Below are 23,500 nucleotides of genomic sequence, written 5' to 3' on the forward strand. Positions count from 1 at the left end.
GTCACTGCACTCCAGCATGGGCAACACAGCAAGACCCTGTCTCAAAAAACAAAAAAGATACTTTTTTTGCTTTGAAAAACCAATCTAAAAAACTAACCTATTTAGATACCAAATTGTATATGAAATAAAATCTCAACTCTCTCTTTAGAATAAATAGATCCACAAAAATGCTAAGGAAATATACCACAACATTAACGAGGGTTACTTCTGGTGGGAAGATGATGGGTGATTCCCATCTTTTTCACTTCACTTCGTTACTAATAGAATAAGCACCGTTACCTTTAAAATCAGAAAACAAACACAACTACCTTCCAAAGTTTAATCAATAAACTCCTTAGAAGTGAAATCTAACAATCACTTCAAATACTCTAAAATTCAACAGAGTAAAATCTCGAATTACTTTCTCCTCTTCCTAATTCTTATTTAAAAGGAGTCCCTCCATGAAGTGTGTGCGCTTTCACGAGGATGCCAGGGGGGACTCACTGATTTTCACACGGGATAACGGTGAACCGCTCCAGTTTCAGAAACTCATCAAAAAGAGGATTTACAATGTTAAGATGTTCATGTCCCCAAGTTAAAAATGGATACTGAATACAACGGCACCCATATTTCTGGAGAAAAATCAGTACACGTGTCACTTCTGTTACAGAAATCCATTTACAGTGTCTGTCCCACTCCACGGAAGCCCTGGTCTCAGGCACCTCCAGCTTCACCGTCTCCCTGCACACACCGGGGGCCTGGTAAGTGTCAAGCAGAAGCCGGGGTCCCATCAAGGGTCCAGACTCTCCGTGCCTCCTTTGTTTTCATCGAGTCTGGGCCGCTTTAGCTCTGGGGGACTGCCCTGAGCATCTCCAGGCGTCTCTGCAACATTAACAAACATAAGGTTGGCAAGTAAATGAAGAATTCTGGAAGTCAAGGGCTGACATTTACAGAATACAGAGCCAAGACATGGAACTGAGCTGCCTGGCAAGATCCTATACTGATATAAGGGAAGGGTCTATAGAGTGGTTCTCAACCAGGGGTGATTTTGCCTCTCAAGGGACAGTGGGCAATGCCTAGTGGCATTTTAGAATGTCATGGGCAAGCCGGGCACGGTGGCTCACGCCTGTAATCCCAGCACTTTGGGAGGCTGAGGCGGGTGGATCATTTGAGGTCAGGAGTTGAAGACCAGCCTGGCCAATATGGTGAAACTCTGTCTCTACCACAAATACAAAAATTACCCGGGTGTGGTGGTGCATGCCTGTAGTCCCAGCTACTCGGGAGGCCAAGGCAGGAGAATTGCTTGAACCCGGGAGGTGGAGGTTGCAGTGAGCCGAAATCGTGTCACTGCATTCCAGCCTGGGCAACAGAGCGAGACTCCATCTCAAAAAAAAAGGAAAAAAAAAAAAAAAAAAAAAAAAAAAGAATGTCATGGCCAAGAAGTAGCACCCAGGGATGCTGCTAGACATCCTGTAATACACAGGACAGTCCCCTACAACTGAGAATTACCTGGCCCAAAAGGTCAATAGCCATCAGGTGGAGACACTTGAGCTAAACGATCTCCTACTGAACCCACTCCATGGCTCACCAGGATGCTCTCACTGGCCAGGTGTCTCCCTGCTGAGGGGTCAACACGCAGCCAGTGGGTTTAAACAATGGTTCCAATAAGGTGCATCCTTGCTGTCTCAGAACTGACTTAAAATTAGATGGCATTAATTTCCAAAAGAACAAAAGAAAAGATATTGCACCTTTAATTATATTAAACCAGTAACAATATTACGTACCTGACTGAATTTCTTCTGTAGAAGGGGTGGAAATCACACTGGTTGGTACAGAATTTGGTGGAGTGTCTGTCTTTAAGGGTGTTAAGTTTATTCTCCTTCATTTAAAAAAAAAAAAGTAGAGGGGTGCATGGTCCATTAGTATCACAGGAATTATTTATGTACCATACCAACCTTCAAAACTACCAAAGGAAATACTTAGATTTTCAGCTGAACATATGGTTCAAGGCATTAAATAGTAAGATGTGACCACTTGTTTAACAACTGAGGGTTACATTCATGTATTAAGTTAAACCATCACATTTATAATAGTCAACTTAAACCATAACCAGTCATGTAAAAGTTTCAAAACCTGTGTTCTGTTCATTATCCATGGTTTTGTGACCACTCTGCTGGCTGCTGTAAAAGGCAGTCAGATATGGCTTCTACACATAGAAAGTGCCAAAACACAGATAATACTTTTTAAAAATCCACAGTGTTGGGCTGGGCGAGGTGGCTCATGCTTGTAATCCCAGCAGTTTGGGAGGCCGAGGCGGGCAGATCACCTGAGCTCAGGAGTTTTTGACCAGCCTGACCAACATGGCGAAACCCCATCTCTACTAAAAATACAAAAAGTCAGCCAGGCATGGTGGCACATACCTGTAATCCCAGCTACCTGAGAGGCTGAGGTAGGACAATCACTTGAACCCAGAAGGCGGAGGTTGCAGTGAGCAGAGAGCGTGCCATCGCACTCCAGCCTGGGCAACAGAGCGAGAGACCCTGTCTCACATGAATAAATAAATAAATAAAAACCCAGAGTCTTAATTTTCAACAACTATTCTTGTTTGTAGAAGATTACACCTTCAAGAAGCTTGGTAAATAATTCAGAAGAAATCAAGAGGGGGAAAATAATTTAATACCAAAAATAGTTCAAGGAATACCTTCCGTCACATAAAAACAAATAGAAAAATTGTAAAATACGTTGCTAATCTGTAGAAAGAAATGAGAGATTTTAAGAGGGCAGTAAAGCCAGCAACCCACACACATATTATGAACTTGCCAAAGAAGACCTGTGGGCACATGAGAGGCTGAGAGGCACAGGGCGCTCTGTCCAGCTCGGCGTCCCCACCACTCCACTCTGCATGCCACTCCCCAGCCCTCCTCCTGACTCAGTTTATGGGCAGGCTGGGAGGCAGAGGGCCTGGTGGAGAAGGAACTACACAGGATCAGAGGAGTAACTGGATATCAGCCGCAGGGAAGGATGGAAACGGGAGGCTGTGCTGCCTGACGGCGAGGGATGTGCTAAGCGGCTCTGTATCCAGTAGGAGTGGCAGACACAGGCGTGCGTGCCAGACACAGACGTAAGCAGGGAAGAAATGACTCTGCACCTCCCTGGGGATTATTTATGAGATCAGGACCCCCGTTTCTCACGGACCAGACTGCTGGAGACATCAAACGGAGTCTCAGGAAGACACTCCTGGAATTGCCTACATCCTGGGCAGGACAGCATAAATAAAACACAGGCTCTGCTTCCTGTCCTTGGGGGCTCATAACCAGCAGGGAAACTGAAGCATCAAAGCACCTGCTACAGAATCTGATGTGTGGTGACAAGGGAAAGGCTGAAGGGCCACAGAGCCTGCGAACAGAGAGGCTACATTCACATGGGTCTTTCAGAAGACTCCTGGCGTCACCAAGAGGAAGAGAGGTACAGGGTTTCCCCAGAGAAGGGAAGGACAGAAGCCTCAAAGGGCAGAGTGTGCTCTGGGAAGATGACATTCAGGACTGGGCTAGAGATGAAGGCCACGGACTCAGGAGAGAGAGTGGCCACAGTCCTGGATGACAGGCTGCAGCCAAATCACAAGCCTGGGCTTTATCTGACAGGCAGGAACTGAAGGAACAAACAGGCCTATATGCAAGAAATGACACTCTCGGATTTGAAGTTAAGAATCTCTCTGGCAACCTACTGGCATGAAGTATTCGCCGCCTGGAATTTCACCTGCGGCAGGGTGGGAGCGTTCTGTTTGCATTTCACGTTTCATTTTGCAATGACAACTTGTTCCAACAAGGTCTTACCGGGGCGTTGTCTTGCTCCAGGCTTGCAGTGTGTTCAGAGTGACCCTCCTGGATGGGTGGCCTTTTGTGTTTTGACTACTGGGCTGCAGGGTCTTCTCCTCTGAAGGCCCCGGCAAGGGGCTTTTGACAGCAGGAGTGATGGAGGGAGGGTCTCTGATGGCTGTTGGGGCTGGGGCCTGTCTGGCTTGAGGAGGGGTTGTGCCGGGGCTGCTGGGGTCTTGGCTTCTGCTGGCAGGGGCTCCCTCTACTGGTCTGGGTCCTGGCGAAGACCCTCGATGTGTCTGACTCTTGGTTTTCTTTGCTGTATCAGGAGTTCTCATGCTCAAAACTGGCTTCTCTTTCAAAGGAATTCCAAGTTCGTCTTTCTCAAATGTCACAAATGAGCAGTAACCGTCCGTGGAAGAAATGGCCAAGAAGGCGCCATCGCTGGACCTTCATCCCCAAAATAGGGAAAAGTTACAGACCTTACCAACACTCTCACATCTAGTTAGAAGAGGGAAGTTCAAGCAAAATCACAAGCTTGTCTGAAGGCAAAGACCAGGGAAAAGATACGACTGGAAAAGAGTGTGTGATAGCAACTCACTCATGCAGTTTCATCACGATTTGCTAAGTCACTGCAACCTATCTGTGCTACTAGCAACTTGCACTTGAATAGGCCGGGCACAGTGGCTCACACCTGTAATCCCAGCACTTTGGGAGGCCAAGGCAGGTGGATCATTTGAGGTCAGGAGTTCAAGACCAGCCTGGCCAACCTGGTGAAACCCTGTCTCTACTACAAATACAAAGAAATTACCCAGGCATGGTGGCAGGCGCCTATAATCCCACCTACTCGGGAGGCTGAGGCAGGAGAATCGCTTGAACCCAGGAAGCAGAGGTTGTAGTGAGCTGAGACTGTGCCACTGCACTCCAGCCTGGGTGACAGACTGAGACTCCATTTCAAAAAAAAAACTCACACTGAGCCAAGCAAGCCGTGGGGGCTGAATTGGGGACCCAAAGATGGTGGAAGGGCAGCGGTGAGTGACATTCTCTAGACAGGCCCAGCTCGGGGCACTTCCCTGTCCTGGGCAGCAGGGACATGCAGGGGAGGGCTTCTTCCCAGAGGGCCTCAGGAATCCCCAGATGGCCAGGGAGTCTACAGGGCCTCCGCTCAGTTTATCAGAGTCCAGTTAACCCCACAAGGCAATCTGAATGCCATCAAAACCCACCAGTGTGAAAATAAGAAGCAAGTATTATGGCAAACTAGAAATGGCTTTTCCTTTTAATGTTGATTCATTTAAAAAATAAAATTGGGCCAGGTGCAGTAGCTCATGCCTGTAATCCCAGCACTTTGGGAGGCTGAGGCAGGAGGATCGCTTGAGCCCAGGAGCTTGAGACCAGCCTGGCCGACGTGGCGAAGCCCCATCTCTACTAAACCACAAGAATTAGCCAGGCGTAGTGGTGCACACCTGTAATCCCAGCTACTTGGGAAGCTGAGGCATGAAAATCACTTGAACCTGGGAGGTGGAGGTTGCAGTGAAACGAGATCACACCACTGCACTCCAGCCTGGGCGCCAAGAGTGATACTTGGTCTCAAAAAAGCAAATAAGAAACAAAATTGGTGAATATGTCCCCCAAAGCCATCTTTAGTAACGAAATGCTCCCTAACCCCAGGGTCTCTTCCAGGGTACGGCCATGGGCTCCTTCACTCACTCTCCCTCATTAGCAGCCACTCACCATGAAATGTCACTGAGCGTGTGGTAATGTATATTAGACACGTAACCGAAAGGGAAGGACTGCTGGGTGTCATACAGAAGCACGGAGTCCTCCGAGGCCACAGCAAACACGAGGCGGTAGGGCAGAGTCATCAGCTCCACACCTGGGGGTCGGGGACAGAGACAAAGTAAAACCACAGAAACAAGGCTTCTGACCGGGCAAAATGGCTCACGCCTAGAATCCCAGCACTTTGGGAGGCCGAGCTGGGTGGATCACTTGAGCTCAGGAGTTTGAGACCAGCCTAAGCAACATGGCAAAACCCCGTCTCTATCAAAAATACAAAAGTTAGCCAGGCATGCGGGTGTGTGCCTGTAGTCCCAACTACTCAGGAGGCTGAGACAGGAGAATCACTTGAACCCAGGAGGCGGAGGTTGCAGTGAGCTGAGATTGTGCCACTGCACTCCAGCCTTGGCGGCAGAGGAAGACTCTATCTCAAATAAAAAAAAGAGAATATTTATAGGAATAAAATACATCCAGCATCCACTAAGGTCAAATTCAGTGTCTGGTATCTAATCAAAAAGTACCAGGCAAACAAAGAAACAGGGAGATATGACCCACAAGGAGGAGAAAAAAAATCAAAACCAACCTGTATACAAGGACATTAAAGGAGCTATTATAACTGTATTCTATAGGCTTAAGAAGCAAGAGGAAACTGAGGTGGGCAGATCACCTGAGGTCAGGAGTTCGAAACCAGCCTGGCCAACATGGCAAAACCCCGTCTCTACTAAAAATACAAAAATTAGCTGGGTGTGGTGGCGTGTGCGTATAATCCCAGCTACTCTGGAGGACAGGTTGGGAGGCAGAGGTTGCAATGAGCTGAGATTGCACCACTGCACTCCAGCCTGGGCGACAGAGCAAGATTCCATCTCAAAAAAAAAAAAAAGAGAAAAGAAAAGTGATAATGAGAGACATAGACAAACAAAAGGAGTACGGCTATTCCTTTTAAAGTGCCTTAAGAAAATAAATCCTGAAAAAAGAAAAAAAAAAAAACTGACATGTATTTTGATAACCTCAGTCTTTGCTCCAGCTTTTAAGAATAACTAAACCGGGCCAGGCACGGGGGCTCACACCTGTAATCCCAGCACTTTGGGAGGCCGAGGCAGGTGGATCACTTGAGTCCAGGAGCTCAAGACCAGCCTTGGTAACATGCTGAAACTCTGTCGCTACCAAAAATACAAAAATTAACCAGTCTCATAACCTGGTCTCAAAATAAATAAATAAATAGATTTAAATGTAAAAATAAAATATTTTAAAAATAACTGAACTGAACCAAACCCACATACACACCTTTCCCTGTAAGACAGAATCCGAATCTCCACCCCACTCTGGTGACCCATTTCGGAGAGAAAACATAATGCACCCTGAGGCACTGAGGATACCTGTTTCCACCACTGGCCTCAGTTCAAAGTAGACCGGACAGCAGCGAACAGCAAGAGTGGCTTTTCCAGGACACGGAAGATGAGCGATGGGCCTAATGGATTAATTGCAGTGTTAGGAAAAGGCACTGTGACTCAGCGAAAGCAAAAATAAAAGGTAAACATTTCGGCAGGGCACGGTGGCTCACGCCTATAATCCCAGCACTTTGGGAGGAGGAGGCAGGCAGATCACCTGAGGTCAGGAGTTTGAGACCAGCCTGACCAACATGACAAAACCCCATCTCTACTAAAAAAAAAATACAGGCCGGGTGCAGTGACTCATGCTTGTATTCCCAGCACTTTGAGAGGCTGAGGCAAGCGAATCACTTGAGGTCAGGAGTTTGAAACCAGCCTGGCCAACATGGTGAAACTTCATCTCTACTAAAAACAGAAAAATTAGCTGGGGGTGGTGGCGGGCACCTGTAGTCCCAGCTACTCGGGAGGCTGAGGCAGGAGAACCACTTGAACCCGGGAGGCAGAGGTTGCAGCGAGCAGAGATCGCACCATTGCACTCCAGCATGTGCAACAAGAGCAAAACTCCGACTAAAATAAAGGTAAATATTTCAAACATTTCCTTGACTGCATACCTTTTAAGATTCTTCCTGGAGAAAACATAAGTGGTATTCATTACATTTTCACCAGATTCCACACATCCAGCTGGGGAGCAGGGAAGGGAGGGAGAGGAAAGAAAAGTCACTGTTTCAGCAAACTGTTCTGTTCTGTTCACCAACGGAAACTCAAGAGCCTTCAGTTCCGGTTTGCAAAATAGCTCCCCCTGAAGTTATATTCTCTAGACAATGTTGTGACTGAGCACAAAAACAAATATTCCAGCACTGTCTGGTCTCGGCCTTTACTCCAGTTCTACCTACTTGTCATCTCCACCTACCTGTGGGCAGTCCCTGGGGACCCGGTTCTGATCTTGGGCCGGGAGAACATAGTGAGCCTTTGCCACAGGGCACCTTTGAGCCTCCAGGCAATTCCTCGATTGATGCACCGTGACTAGATTCAGCTGCCCAGGCTCCTTTCTCCCTAAGACCCTCATCTCTATTCCCTGGATTCCAGCCTTGGATGCTATCCAAAGGCTGAGACTAGCCTTTCCCCAACTTCCCTATCCAGCCATGAGGCTGCCAGGAGACCTTGCCCTCTGCTGAAACCTCCAGCCTCCTTCAGAACCTGACTTTGCTCTGGGGAACAGTCTCCATCTGAGAGCTCTTCTCCACTCACCCCGTGCTGTACTTAAAACAGTTCAGGCCTGTCAGAGTGACCATCATACACTGCTGCTCTTACACTAACATCTCCCTGTTTTATGTTATTTCTTGATACATATACACACACATAACTTTACATATGACCGTTTCATATCTACCAGGGAGGGCAGTAGACAGTATCAATAGTCTTTTTTTTTTTTTAATTAATACATTCTACATAGCTGCCCTCTTTTCTTTTGAGACAGAGTCTTGCTCTGTCACCCAGGCAAGACTGGGTTTTGGCTCACTGCAACCTCCACCTCCAGGGTTCAAGCAATTCTCCTGCCTCAGCCTCCTGACTAGCTGGGATTACAGGCGCCTGCCACGATGTCCGGCTAATTTTTGTATTTTTAGTAGAGATGGGGCTTCACCATGTCGGCCAGAGGGATCTCAAACTCCTGACCTCAAGTGATCTGCCCTTCTCGGCCTCCCAAAGTTCTGGGATTACAGGCATGAGCCACTGCACCCAGGCCCCTCTTTTCATCCCACTCCATTCTTCCATCCCCAAGAAATCCATTTTAACATTCAACAAACCATTATGTCATCTGTATATTTCCCCCATGCTCACAAAATCATTACAATCAGTTATAACTCAATCACATATATACCTCTATGATTTTTTTTTTTTTGAGACAGAGTCTAGCTCTGTCGCCCAGGCTGGATTGCAGTGGCACGATCTCGGCTCACTGCAAGCTCCGCCTCCCAGGTTCACGCCATTCTTCTGCCTCAGCCTCCCGAGTAGCTGGGACTACAGGCGCCCACCACCACACCTGGCGAATCTTTTTGTATTTTTAGTAGAGATGGGATTTCACCGTGTTTGCCAGGATGGTCTCGATCTCCTGAACTCATGATCCACCCACCTTGGCCTCCCAAAGTGCTGGGATTACAGGTGTGAGCCACCGCGCCTGGCGGAGGATTTTTTTTTATTTAGTCCATTTGTTTTACAAAGCAGGGTATTATTGACACTTCTCCTTATTTTGCTAGTTTCAATCCACTACTCATGAAAATTAACTTGCATAGCACTGATGCATTATTTTTTTGTAGCTGCATAATATTTACTGCAAGATTCATTCACCCAACCTCTGTTAATGAGTATTTATTTGCTTTTGGTTTTTTACCACTATAAACAATGCTTGCAATAAGCATACTTGAACATACACTTTTTTTTTTTTTTTTTTTTTTTTTGAGACAGAGTCTCACTCTGTTGCCCAGGCTGGAGTGCATTGGCGTGATCTTGGCTCACTGCAACCTCTGCCTCCTGGGTTGGAGCAATTCTCCTGCCTCAGCCTCCTGAGTAGCTGGGACTACAGGTGTGCATCACCACGCCTGGCTAATTTTTGTATTTTTAGTAGAGACAGGGTTTTGCCATGTTGGCCAGGCTGGTCTTGAACTCCAGACCTCAGGTGATTCACCCACCTTGGCCTACCAGAGTGCTGGGATCACAGGCTTGAGCCACCACGCCCGGCCAGTTTCCAGTCTTAATTGGGTCTTCTCCATTCGTAGAATGTCCTTCTATATTTCCTTATAAGAGTTTTCTATTTTTACCTTTTGTGTTTAAGTACTGAATTCACCTGGAATTTATTTTTTATATCTAGGGAAGGGGTCCAATTTTATCTTCTTCCACATATCTGGCTACCCCAGCACTACTCATTCAATAACAGAGTCTTCCCTTTGCAAGATCCATCTCTTGTACAACATGGTGATTATGGTTCATAACAATGTACTATATTCCTGAAAAATGCTAAGAGAGTAGATATAAAGTGTTCAAACCACAGAAATCCTAATTATGTGAGATCATGCTATGCTAATTAGCTAGATTTAGTCATTCCACAACATATATATACTTCAAAACATGTCATACACAACTACATACAATTTCATCTGTCAATTAAAAAAAAAGAGAGGAGGCTGGGTGTGGTGGCTCATGCCTGTAATCCCAGCACTTTGGGAGGCTGAGGCAGGTGGATCGCCTGAGGTCAGGAGTTCGAGACCACCCTGGCCAACACGGTGAAACCTTGTCTCTACTGAAAATACAAAAATTAGCTGGGCATGGTGGCAGGCGCCTGTAATCCCAGCTACTCGGGAGGCTGAGGCAGAAGAATCGCTTGAACCTGGGAGATGGAGGTTGCAGTGAGCCAAGATCACGCCAATGCACTCAAGCCTGGGCGACAAGGGTGAAACTCTGTCTCAAAAAAAAGAGGAATAGGTCTTTGTCCAATCTCAACACTTCCCAGCCTTCTTAATGACAAATTCTTGTCCTATTTGCCTTCAGTGTCTAATTCTCTTGAGAATTATTTAAGTAACATACAATTAATTACAAATAAATAACAGATTTTTTTTCCACTGGAACAGTACCTGAGGTCATATATTAAATTGCCTTATATCCTGAGATCTTCTTCTGAACTCTGTGTTCTGGTCCACTAATCTATTTGTTTGGTCCTCTAGCAACACCATACTGATTGGATAAAAGTAGTGTTATAGTATCTTCTGACATGTGGCGAGGCAAATGCCCTCCCAACCAAGTATCACTGGGTTTTTTTCATACTTCCTTGGCTATTCTTCAGCATTTATTCTACTAAACAAAGCTGAAATTTCATCCAATTAAAAAAAAAAAAAAACTTTAATGCAATTCTAATTGGAAATGAAATTGGTATGTTAATTGTTAGAACATGATATATCTTTCCATTTGTTCAGAACTTGTTTTATAACCTTCAATAAGACCTTCTAGGCTTCTCCATAAAGGTCCTGCCCCTTCCTTATTAAATTTACTTCTGCCGGGGTGTGGTGGCTCACACCTGTAATCCCAGCTCTTTGGAAGGCTGAGATGGGAAGGCTGCTTGAGCCCAGGAGTTTAAGACCAGCCTGGGCAACACAGCAAGACCCTGTCTCTACAAAAAAATAAGAAAATTAGCCGGGCATGGTGCTACATGCCCATGGTCTCAGCTACTAGGGAGGCTGAGATGGGAGGATTCCCTGAACTCAGGAGATCAGGGCTGCAGTGATGCAGTGGGCCATGATCACACCACCATACTCCAGCCTGGGTGACAGAGTGAGACCCTGTCTCAAAATAAATAAATAAATAAATACATTTACTCCATGTGTTTTGCAGGCTTTGCACTACAATGAATAAAATATTTCTCCTCCTTCCATTTCTAAGTACTCACTGCCAATATAGACGAAAGATCACAGATTTTTATATATTTTACACTATCCAGCCATCTTATCAAATTATTTTAAAAATTCTAATAGTATTTTTTTTTTTTTTGAGACGGAGTCTCGCTCTGTCACCCAGGCTGGAGTGCAGTGGCCGGATCTCAGCTCACTGCAAGCTCTGTTCTAATAGTATTTTTTAAATCTCTTGGATTTTCTAGAAACACAATCGTATTACAGATTTTTATCTCTTCTTTTCCGATCTTTGTAATTTCATTTTCCTGTTTTTCCCACACTAACACCACAAAGAATAATAATGTTGATAACAGACATCCACCCTGCTTGATTTTAATTGAAAATATTTTTAGAGTGGCCACTTAGTAAAGGATTTGAAACTGGGGCCGGGCACGGTGGCTCACACACCTGTAACCTGTAATCCCAGCACTTTGGGAAGCCAAGGTGGGCAAATCAACTGAGATAAGGAGTTTGGGACCAGTCTGGCCAACATGGCGAAACCCCGTCTCTACTAAAAACACAAAAATCATCTAGTCATGGTGGCAGGCACCTGTAATCTCAGCTACTCAGGAGGCTGAGGCAGGAGAATCGCTTGAACCCAGGAGGTGGAGGCTACAGTGAGCCAAGATGGTGCCACTGCACTCCAGCTGGGGTGACCAAGCGAGAGATTCCTTTAAAAAAAAAAAAAAAAAAAAAAAAAAAAGCCTGTAATCCCAGCACTTTGGGAGGCCGAGACGGGCAGATCACGAGGTCAGGAGATCGAGACCATCCTGGCTAACACGGTGAAACTCCGTCTCTACTAAAAAAATACAAAAAAACTAGCCGGGCGCGGTGGCGGGCGCCTGTAGTCCCAACTACTCGGGAGGCTGAGGCAGGAGAATGGCGTGAACCCGGGAGGCGGAGCTTGCAGTGAGCTGAGATCCGGCCACTGCACTCCAGCTTGGGCGGCAGAGTGAGACTCCGTCTCAAAAAAAAAAAAAAAAAAAGGCCAGGCGCGGTGGCTCACGCCTGTAATCCCAGCACTTTGGGAGGCTGAGGCAGGTGGATCATAAGGTCAGCCTAAGCAACATGGTAAAACCCTGTCTCTACTAAAAACACAAAAAAATTAGTGGGGAGTGGTAGCGCACGCCTGTAATCCCAGCTACTCAGGAGGCTGAAGTAGGAGAATCGCTTGAACCCAGGAGGCGGAGGTTGCAGTGGTGAGCGGAGATCGCACCACTGCACTCCAGCCTGGGCAACAGAGCGAGATTCTGTCTCGAAAGGAAAAATGATTTATTACCGGGTTTAGTGATTAACTTCTAATAAATGTTTAGTAACTAACTTTAGTAAATATAACCTAAACAATTATTCTTGGGCCTGAGACTTCTTGAGCCACAGTGTCGTTCCCACATGTTCTGCAGTGTTCTTTAAAGCCCTACCCACACAGCTGCATGTGTGATTCACACCCTTCTCAGGCACTCCCTGGCTCAGCTGGGATGGGACTCAGTGGCAAAGCTGGCCGGTGCCCTCCCGTTTGGCCCAACCCTGGGCTCTGTTGTCATCTTTGTGCACAGGATGGCCCTGGAGCCATGGCAATGAGCAGACATTCTCCTCTGAGAACACTGTGGCCACAACACTGCCTAGCCTTACTTGCTGGGCTGAGCTCCTTTCCTTCCTAGGGACAATAAACCTATCTTGTCCTTGCTACTTGGCTGACCTTTTGATTTTGACCAGTGCTGCTTTACAAGTTTGTCCATGTGTCTAATGCTGTCACAAATGCGCTTCTTTATTGCGGAGAATAAAAACAATAAAGGAGCTTTATTTTTGGCTTTAGCACTATGACTTCCATATACATGTTAATGAATGGAAAAGCATTCATTAAAAGGTTTACATAGTAAAGTTTATTTTATTTTATTTTATTTTTTTGAGATAAGTTATCACTCTGTTTCCCAGGATGGAGTACCGTGGTGCGACCTCAGCTCATTGCACTGTCTGCCTCCCGGGTTCAAGCGATTCTCCTGCCTCAGTCTCCCAAGTAGCTGGGATTACAGGTATGAGCCACCAAACCCAGTTAATTTTTTGTATTTTTAGTAGAGAGGGGGTTTCACCAAGTTGGCCAGGCTGGTCATGAACTCTTGACCTCAAGTGATCCACCCACCTCAGCCTCCCAAAGTGCTGGGATTAGAGGTGTGAACCACTATGCCCGGCCAAAAGTTAAATTTATCTAAGAGAAAATGCCTATCATTTTAATCTCATAACTCCCAAAGTTTTCTGCACGTTAGAATCACTTGGAAATCTTTTTAAAATTCCAAAAGCCACGCCACCCAGACCAATTACACTATAATCTCTGGCGGTGGGACATAGGAGCCAGCGTTTTTTTTTTTAAGCTCTCCTGGAGGTTCCAATGGGCAGGTAAGTCAGGGACCCTCATTCTAACCAGCATTCACTGAACTGATAAGCAGCAGCGTAAAACGGGAGCAGACATCCCCGCTCGGCCCTCATTCCCTTAAGTCCAAAACTACAAAACACACCTGGCGTGAGGAGCAAAGATCCATCGGGAGTGAAACTCAGTCTACGGAAGAAAGACTTCATGCTGTCGTCGTGGAACATCCGGTAGCTTCTTGCCTGTCGCACACAACATTTATTTTTATTATTTTTTTTATTATTTTGTTTTCTTTCTTTTCTACACACAAAGTTTAAACATTTTTCCAAATCTTTACACTCACAATAAAGGCTTCCCAACTGCTGTATGTGCCTATGATTTTCTTTACATAGTGTCATTTATTGTTGACATAATCATAAATGAAACTGAAACATTACAAATCAGATAATTGGACAATACCGCAAGGGTAAACGTTCATGAAAACTGACCACATGTTTTTGTTAGGTAAAGCTATATGTATATATGTGTGTTTTATGTGTTCTAAAATTATTTTTAAAAACTCTTAAGAACACAAACCACAGGGTCAACAGTGGCATGTCTGGGGCTTGAGACTGGGAGATACTGGGAAGATGACCAGGAGGCCTCTGCTTTCTATCTGTGCGGATTCATTTAGAATTTCCAACTGAACGCACTCTTTAGAGACAGTCTCATTCTGTCACCCAGGCTCAAATGCAGTGGCGCAATCATAGGTCAATGCAACCTAGAACTTCTGGGCTCAAAGCAATCCTCCCTTCTCAGCCTCCTGAGTAGCTAGGACTATAGGCACATGTCACCACATCCAGCTATTAATAAATGCACCCTTTAAAAAAAGAAAATTGTGGATTATTAAACTGGTAACCATTAATCTTTTAAAACAACATTTCTTGAACACCTGTGTGGGACAGTTTTTACTACTATTTATTGACATTTTATAAACATCAAGCATTTGCCAGACATGGTGGCTCACACCTGTAATCCCAGCACTTTGGGAGGCCAAGGCAGGCGGATCACTTGAGTCCAGGAGTTCGAGACCAGCCTGGCCTACATAACAAAACCCCATCTCTACTAAAATACAAAAATTACCCAAGTGTGGTGGCGCACACCTGTAATCCCAGCTACTCGGGAGGCTGAAGCAGGAGAACCGCTTGAACCCAGGAATTGAAGGTTGCAGTGAGCCAAGATCGTGTCACTGCAGTCCAGCCTGGGTGACAGAGCCAGACACTGTCTCAACAAACAAGCATTTAATTCTTAAGACTACAAGGAAGCAGGCATTACTATTCATATATATTGAATTTATATATTCAAATATATGTAATATATATTTATTTATATGTAATATAAAATATGTAAATATATGTAATATATAAATACAAACATATAAAAAATCATATATAATATATAAAATATATAATATATATTATATAATATACAGAAATATATATTTTATATATATATATTTTTTGAGACAGAGCTTCACTCTTGTTGCCCAGGCTGGAGTGCAATGGCGTAATCTCGGCTCACTGCAAACTCCACCTCCCAGGTTCAGGTGATTCTCCTGTCTTAGCCTCCAGAGTAGCTGGGACTACAGGCATGCGCCACTATGCCCAGCTAATTTCTGTATTTTTAGTAGAGACAGGTTTTCACCATGTCAGCCAGGCTAGTCTCGAACTCCTGACCTCAGGTGATCTGCCCACCTCTGCCTCCCAAAGTGCTGAGATTACAGGTATGAGCCACCACACCTGGCCAGCATTACTATTCTTACTTCACAGGTGTGACCTCTCAGTGCCTGTCAGCGTCCAGCCCACACTGCCTTACCCTGGTTCCTTGGGTGCATTTGCACCTTGTCCCCGTGTGGAGCCAATAACCAGCTTGCTCGCCTGCACCTCGCTGCCTGCCTCAGTAGCCTTGATTCCTTTAGAAATAGGGTCTTATTTTCATTTGCCAATTCTTTCAAAGTCAAAATCCTTTCTATTCCTAAATACCAGTGTTTTGGCTGGGTCTCTGCTGTCTGCTAGCAAAGCTCTCTACCTACCTGCCAAGACAGTAAACTGCCTGCTGCCAGACAGATCCAACGCTTGACCTGCCTGTCTTCTGTTGCCTCGTGTAGGGATCTTCCCAGACCAGTAGTGACCAGCCCTTGCTACACCTGAGAATCACGGAGGCCCTGCTTAGCTCCAGCCAAGTGAATCACGCCACTGAGGCTGGGGCCATGGCATCCATATTTTTATTTTTATTTTATTTTTATTTATTTATTTATTTAGAGACTGAGTTTTGCTCTTGTCACCCAGGCTGGAGTGCAATGGCGCGATCTCAGCTCACTGCAACCTCTACCTCCCAGGTTCAAGCAATTATCCTGCCTCAGCCTCCTGGGTAGCTGGGATTACAGGCATGTGCCCGGCTAACTTTATATTTTTTGTAGAGATGGGGTTTCACCATGTTGGCCAGGTTGGTCCCAATCTCCTGACCTCAGGTGATCTGCCCGCCTCAGCCTCCCAAAGTGCTGGGATTATAGGCGTGAGCCATCATGCCCAGCCTTATTTCATTTTATTTTTGAAATAGAGTCTCGCTCTGTCGCCCAGGCCAGAGTGCAGTGGCATGATCTTGGCTCACTGCTGAGACCTCCACCTCCCAGGTTCAAGTGATTCTCATGCCTCGGCCTCCCTAGTAGCTGGGATTACAGGCCTGCACTACCATACCTGGCTAATCTTTGTAATTCATTGAGATGGGGTTTGGCCATGTTGGCCAGGTTGGTCTCAAACTCCTGACCTCAAGTGATCCACCCGCCTCAGTCTCCCAAAGTGCTGGGATTCCAGTCATGAGCCACCGCACCCGGCCAGCAACCATATTTGTAATTCTTCCCAGGTGATTCCATGGTGCAGCCAGGGTGGAAAATCACTGTCCTATCCTCCATCAGTGGCTCTCCCCTGGGCTCCAGATGTCCCCATTTCCATACAGACTAGCCCACCACAGTAACTGAGCCTTGACTGTCCAAAAGGAAACCTTATTGTAGTTCAGGAATCGGCTCCTTGAGACCAGTGATTTGGCCGCAAGGGTATGGGAGGAGCTCAAGACTTCCTAAGTCTCAGTTAAAGCGCTGCTGAAAAAGAATAGCAAAATATTTTATACCTCTCCTTCAGCACCTATTCCAGACAGCATCTTCGAAACATTAAAAGCCACACGCTTCTTCTGCATACTGTACACTCGCAGCACCCTGAAGAAGGAACATGTCTGATTTACCACTTGTAGTAAATGAATTATGCTTCACACAGAAACAACTTATTACCAACAGCCTATCACCACCTCAGCAACTTTCAGTCTGCAAAAGCCTTTACCCATGATATTCACAACTGGGTAATGAAGAAGGAAGCAAGCATTAACAACCTAAAGGATATCACAGGCTGGGCGCAGAGGCTCACGCCTATAATCCCTACACTTTGGGAGGCAGAGGCGGGTGGATCACTTGAGGTCAGGAGTTTGAGACCAGCCTGGCCAATATGGTGAAACCCCATCTCTACCAAAAATACAAAAAAGTAGCCGGGTGTGGTGGTGGGCGCCTGTAATCCCCGCTACTCGGGAGGCTGAGGCAGGAGAATCACTTGAACCCAGGAGGCAGAGGTTGCAGTGAGCCGAGATCATGCCACTGCACTCCAGCCTGGGCAACAGAGCGAGCCTCTGTCTCAAAAAAAAAAAAAAAAAAAAAAAAAAAAAAATTTTGGTAAGTCACATTACTCCCACTAGCTAATCAGATTGTTTTACTGATGACTGTCTGAATAAAACACACTTATCAGAAAATAAATGGTATTTAGAATACAACAGGAAATTCTATGAAAAATAAACACTAACTCCTCCCTACCACTTTTATTACAAGGCCATCTTATATTCAATTTGTTTTAATTAAAAGTAGTTAGATAAATATCCAAAAGGACTATTAAGTAATATAGGAGGCACTCCTCATTTTTAAAATATTTATTCCAACAATACAATTAAATGCAATTATGCCAGTAAACACAGCAACAAGACTTCTTTTCAGAAAGGACAAAAATAGTTTATTTTTATATCGATTTAAATGGAGTCATTAAAATCACTGGGCTTGGCGAGGTGGCTCACGCCTGTAATTCCAGCACTTTGGGAGGCCGAAGCGGGCAGGTCACCCGAGGTCAGGAGTTTCAGACCATCATGGTTAATGTGGTGAAACTCTGTCTCTACTAAAAATACAAAAATTAGCCAGGCATGGTGGCACATGCTTGTAATCCAGCTACTCAGGAGGCTGAGGCAGGAAAATCGCTTGAATCTCAGAGGTGGAGGTTACAGTGAGCTGAGATCGCACTCCTGCACTCCAGCCTAAGGGACAGAGTGATACTCTGTCTCAAAAAACAATTAAAAAATAAAAATAAAAATAAAAATCACTGTAGCACACCTGTAATCTTAGCACTTTGGGTGGCCAAGGCAGACAGATGGCTTGAGCTCAACAGTTCAGGAACAGCCTCAGCAACATGGCAAAATCCCATCTTTACAAAAAATACAAAAAGTAGCCGGGTGTGGTGGTGCACAACTGTAGTCCCAGTTACTTGGGGGGCTGAAGTACGAGGATTGCTTGAGCCCAGGAGGTCAAGGCTGCAATGAGCTGTGATTGCGCCACTGCACTCCAGCCTGGGTGACACAGTGAGCCTCTCTCTCAAAAAAAAAATAGTAATAATAATAAAGATTTACTAAGTTCAGGGCCAGGTGTGATGGCTCATGCCTGTAATCCCAGCATATTGGCAAAGGCGGGCAGATCATTTGAGGTTAGGGGTTTGAGAACAGCCTGACCAACATGGTGAAACCCTGTCTCTACTAAAAATACAAAAATTAACTGGGCATGGTGGCATGTGCCTGTAATCCCAGCTACTAGGGAAGCTGAGACAGGAGAATCGCTTGAAACCAGGAGGCAGAGGTTGCAGTGAGCTGAGATTATGAGACTGTGCCACAACACCTGCCTGGGTGACAGAGTGAGACTCTGTCTAAAGAAAAAAAAAAAAAAAAAAAAAGATTTACTAAGTACAAACTTCGTGGAAGGCACTTGTCCTAATTAATTTCCAATTTCTGATTATGTTGTAAGAATGAGTATGAAAACAAGAACAAAAGAATCAAAGCTAGACTATGATAAATCTTGGTTAAGTGGCAATAAATACCTCTCTTCAGAAAATTACAAGTAAATACAAAGAAATTCCAAGTAAATGCTAAAGCTAAATTTACCTGTCACAGCTCAGAGTAGCCACATATTGACCCAAAGGGTCCCAGGTTACTCCTTGGACATAACTTTTATGTTCATTAAAAATTGATATCTTTTGTCCTACAAAAAAACACACATACCGAAACAGCATTATCAAAACCTATTTGAGCCCAAATAGTATAAACTATGACTTAAATATTATTCCCTTTACCATGCATCACTCAGCAGGCAGTAAGTGAGGGACTCCGTACTGAACCCCGTGTCAGGCTCTGGGGCCACAAAGATGACTTCATGCAGTCCCCACCCTCAGGGAGCTCACAGATCAGACAGACCCATCAACAGGCAAGCATCACACACGTGGACCCGGGGAGGGGAGCTGACAGCACAGGGCAGAGGGTCTGAGAAGATCTAAGTTCAGTTCCCCAGGTCAGGCAGGATGAAGAGGAGATGAAGGGTGGAAGAAGGTATCGTCAGGGAATCCCCGGGTTAAGACACCTTAGTGAAGAGAATATGGAGCAGTGAGAGGCAGCTGAGAACTGCTAATGGGCACACAGGAGGGCCAAGAACAGAAGATAAGGAGGAAACGAGAAGTGTTACAGAGACCTTGTGTGTAAGGAAAAGGCTGTGGGCATTCGAGCTGAGGAGTCACCTGCATTTTAAAGGTGAAACAGGTTTAGAAGATGACAAAGAGGGTTGCTAGTTAGGAGGTGACAGAGTAGACCAAGAGAGAGATGAGGGCCCTCCTCATCACAGAGCAGACAGTGTGAGCAGGGATGAACAAGGGGCTCTGGGGAAAATATTTAGCACACAGAGATTGCCTGCATAAAAAGACAAGGGAGTTACGAAAAGACAAGGGAGTTATGAAGCTTTGGCGATTCCTTTTTGTTTTTTGTTTTTTTTTTTTTGAAACAGGGTCTGGTTCTGTTGCTCAGGCTGGAGTGCAGTGGTGCCATCAGAGTTCACTGCAGCCTCAACTTCCCAGGCTCAAGAGACTCAGCAGCCCTAGTAGCCGGGACTATAGGCATGTACTACCACATCCAGCTCATTTTTGCATTTTTTTTGGTAGAGAGAGGTTTTTGCCATGTTGCCCATGCTGGTCTTAACTCCTAGGCTTCCACAGTCCTCCCAAAGTGCTGGGATTATAGGTGTGAGCCACTGTGCCTGACAAGTCATTCTTTTTTTTTGAGGTTTTTGGTGAGGTTCAGTAACAACCCATCACACTTATGGTAAAACCTAAAATCCTGGCTCACGCCTGTAATCCCAGCACTTTGGAAGGCTGACGCAGGCAAATCACTTGAAGTCAGGAGTTCAAGACCAGCCTGGCCAACATGGGGAAACCCCATTTCTACTAAAAATACAAAAATCAGCTGGGGTGGGGGGGCGCCTGTAATCCCAGCTACTTTGAGGGCTGAGGCAGAATTGTTGAACCTGGGAGGCGGAGGTTGCAGTGAGCGGAGATCGCACCACTGCACTCCAGCCTGGGCGACTGAAGGAGACTCCATCCCAAAAAAAAAAAAAAAACATGAAACAAGACAGAATGGAGGATGGAGGATGGCTTGGCTGGACAGCACGGAACTAAAAAGAGCAACAATTTTTATAGGCTGATGAGAACTGGGCTGACACAGTGCTGCAGGGGCAGCCAATAACAACTCCTTACCCAGGTACTTGAGTTGTAGAATTGGCAGGAAGAGGTTTGGGAGAAAACAAAGTTTGAGTAAAGGATGGCGGGAGATAAAAATGGTTAGGAGTTAGCCACTACTTGCTTTTGGCATTTCACAGCTATTTTTACACCACTATAACTTTTCACATGTCCACTGTCTCCCCAGCTGGAGAACAGAATGTCCCTGGCTTTCCTTGATCTTCTAAAATGGAAACCTGATCCCACCTACTCCATCAACTAGCATGCAATGCCCTATAAATTATAAGTGACTTGTTAATCTTTCCGAGATCCTAACCTCCATAAAGGCAGGGCTCGGGCCTGTCATCTTATCTGCTGGCCCCACCATGTGGGATTTGCCTGGCCTCAGTATCAGTAACTTGCAGCACCACTACTAAGCCTCTTACCCTCTGACAATCCATGGCATATGGGACTAAACCCTATCCTGTTGAGCCAACCACCTGCTCTAGTTCACTAAAACAATTTTTTGTGTTGCTTTTAAAGTTAAAGCAAGTACGCCGGGTATGGTGGCTCATGACTGTAATCCCAGCACTTTGGGAGGCCGAGGCAGGTAGATCACCTGAGGTCAGGAGATTGAGACCAGACTGGCCAATGGTGAAACCCCGTCTCTATTAATGATACAAAAATTAGCCGGGCCTGGGGACAGACACCTGTAGTCCCAGCTACTCGGGATGCTGAGGCAGGAGAATTGCTTGAACCCAGGAGGTGGAGGTTTCAGTGAGCCAAGATTGTGCCACTGCACTCCAGCCTGGACAACAAGAGCAAAACTCTGTTTTCAAAAAAACAAAAATAAAAAATAAAGTTAAGGTAAGTTAAGCCCAGGAGCGATGGGTCATGCCTGTAATCCCAGCACTTTGGGAGGCCGACGTGGGCAGATCACCTGAGGTTAGGAGTTTGAGACCAGCCTGGCCAACATGATGAAACCCTGTCTCTACTAAAAATACAAAAATTAGCTGGGTGTGGTGGTACATGCCTGTAGTCCCAGCTACTTAGGAGACTGAGGCAGGAGGATCGCTTGAACCTAGTAAGTGGAGGTTGCAGTGAACCGAGATCTTACCACTGCACTCCAGCCTGGGCGGCAAAGCGAGACCCTGTCTCAAAAAAAAAAAAAAAAAGTTAAAGCAAGTTAGGCTTTTAGGCTTTTATAGATGCTTAGAATATTTCTTCCTGCTAATAACAAAAACATATAGTTTACCTTTATTGACATCCCATATGATGGCTGTGTTATCCACAGAGGCAGAAGCCATTAAATTCCCATCAGTTGCCCAGCAAATATCATACACATCTTCTAAGTGGCCCCTAGAATCCAAAAACAAAGAGGAAAAAAGCAATTACTCCCCAGGTATAGCAGCTTACAACTGTAATCCCAGCACTTTGGGAGGCCGAGGTAGGCAGACTGCCTGTGGTCAGGAGTTCAGGGCCAGCCTGGCTAACACGGTAAAACCCCATCTCTACTCCAAATACAAAAATCAGCCAGGTGCGGTGGCTCACGCCTGTAATCCCAGCACTTTGGGAGGCCAAGGCAGACAGATCACGAGGTCAGGAGATCGAGACCATCCTGGCCAACATGGTGAAACTCCATCTCTACTAAAATACAAAAAATTAGCTGGGTGCAGTGGTACACACCTGTAGACACAGCTACTCGGGAGGCTGAGGCAGGGGAATCACTTGAACCTCGGAGGCGGAGATTGCAGTGAGCTGAGATTGTGCCACTACACTCCAGCCTGGCGACAGAGTGAGACTCTGTCTCAAAAAAAAAAAAAAAAAAAAAAAAAAAAAAATTAGCCAAAAAAAAAGCCAGGCATGGTGGCGCACACCTGTAGTAGTCCCTGCTACTTGGGGGCTAAGGCAGGAGAATCCCCTGAAACCAGGAGGTGGAGATTGCAGTGAGCTGAGATCATGCCACTGCACTCCAGCCCACACGACAGAGTGAGACTCCATCTAAAAAACAAAACAAAACAAAAAACAATTATTAACTCAAAAAAGGACAAGTTATCAAAAATATAAGGGCAAGCTCCAGAACTATGCATAAAATGAGATTCCAAAATTTCCACTGGCACTATATTAGCTATAAAAAACTACTTTCAAGGATTACTGTATCTCGCCAGGCGTGGTGGCTCACGCCTGTAATCCCAGCACTTTGGGAGGCTGAGGTGGGTGGATCACCTGAGGTCAGGAGTTTGAGACCAGCCTGAGCAACAAGAGCGAAACTCCATCTTAAAAAAAAAAAAAAAAGGATAGCTGTATCTTTAAAATTGAATCCTTTTTACTGAGAAAAATTCATAGGAGAAACTAAGAAAATCCATTTTAATTATGCTTTCATCCTTTAAAACTATTGTCTTAGGACTGTTTCACATAAATAAAACTTCTAAATTAGACCAGCCTGGGCAACACAGTGAGACCCCATCTCTACAAAATATGTAAAAATTAGCAGGGTGTGGTGGCATGTGCCTGTAGTCCCAGCTATTTGGGAGGTGAGAGGATCACTTGAGCCCGGGAAGTCAAGGCTGCAGGGTACTGTGATCACAGTACAGCACTCCAGCCTGGGTGACAATGAGACCCTATCTCAAAAGAAACACACCCAAAAAAAGTCAAAATGTATATTCCATTTAATGCGCTCAGAGTAAAGAGAGATCACTGCCAGGGTCCCTCCCAAGTTACCGCAGAGTCTTCACAACTGTCCAGTTCTCCTTGTTCAGCTGGGCCTCGTCCTCATCCTGAAAAGCGATCTGCTCCGGCTCCTTGTTATCATTCACCTTCCACAACAGGATGACGGCATCTGCGGGGCGATTCAATTACAGTGATCCACGCCTCACCC

At 45.5% G+C, this 23,500-nt stretch overlaps 1 protein-coding gene across 1 annotated transcript in view; it reads right to left on the reverse strand.

Moving 5' to 3' along the window:
* Nucleotides 1-305: 305 nt before the first annotated feature.
* The window catches only part of CHAF1B (chromatin assembly factor 1 subunit B), a 29,373-nt gene continuing 6,178 nt past the window's right edge, over nt 306-23,500 (reverse strand). The window contains exons 4-14 of the mRNA XM_050785749.1: nt 23,344-23,461; nt 21,878-21,981; nt 19,028-19,124; nt 16,919-17,003; nt 13,902-13,995; nt 7,567-7,636; nt 6,944-7,035; nt 5,526-5,667; nt 3,813-4,244; nt 1,764-1,858; nt 306-861 (exon numbers count right to left, since the gene is read on the reverse strand). Of these exons, the coding sequence (XP_050641706.1) occupies nt 770-861; nt 1,764-1,858; nt 3,813-4,244; nt 5,526-5,667; nt 6,944-7,035; nt 7,567-7,636; nt 13,902-13,995; nt 16,919-17,003; nt 19,028-19,124; nt 21,878-21,981; nt 23,344-23,461 (1,421 nt within the window). The 3' untranslated portion in view covers nt 306-769. The remainder of the gene's footprint in view (nt 862-1,763; nt 1,859-3,812; nt 4,245-5,525; nt 5,668-6,943; nt 7,036-7,566; nt 7,637-13,901; nt 13,996-16,918; nt 17,004-19,027; nt 19,125-21,877; nt 21,982-23,343; nt 23,462-23,500) is intronic.

Source organism: Macaca thibetana, chromosome 3 (genome assembly GCF_024542745.1).
Source record: "Macaca thibetana thibetana isolate TM-01 chromosome 3, ASM2454274v1, whole genome shotgun sequence".
In the NCBI taxonomy this organism is placed as follows: Eukaryota; Metazoa; Chordata; class Mammalia; order Primates; family Cercopithecidae; genus Macaca; species Macaca thibetana.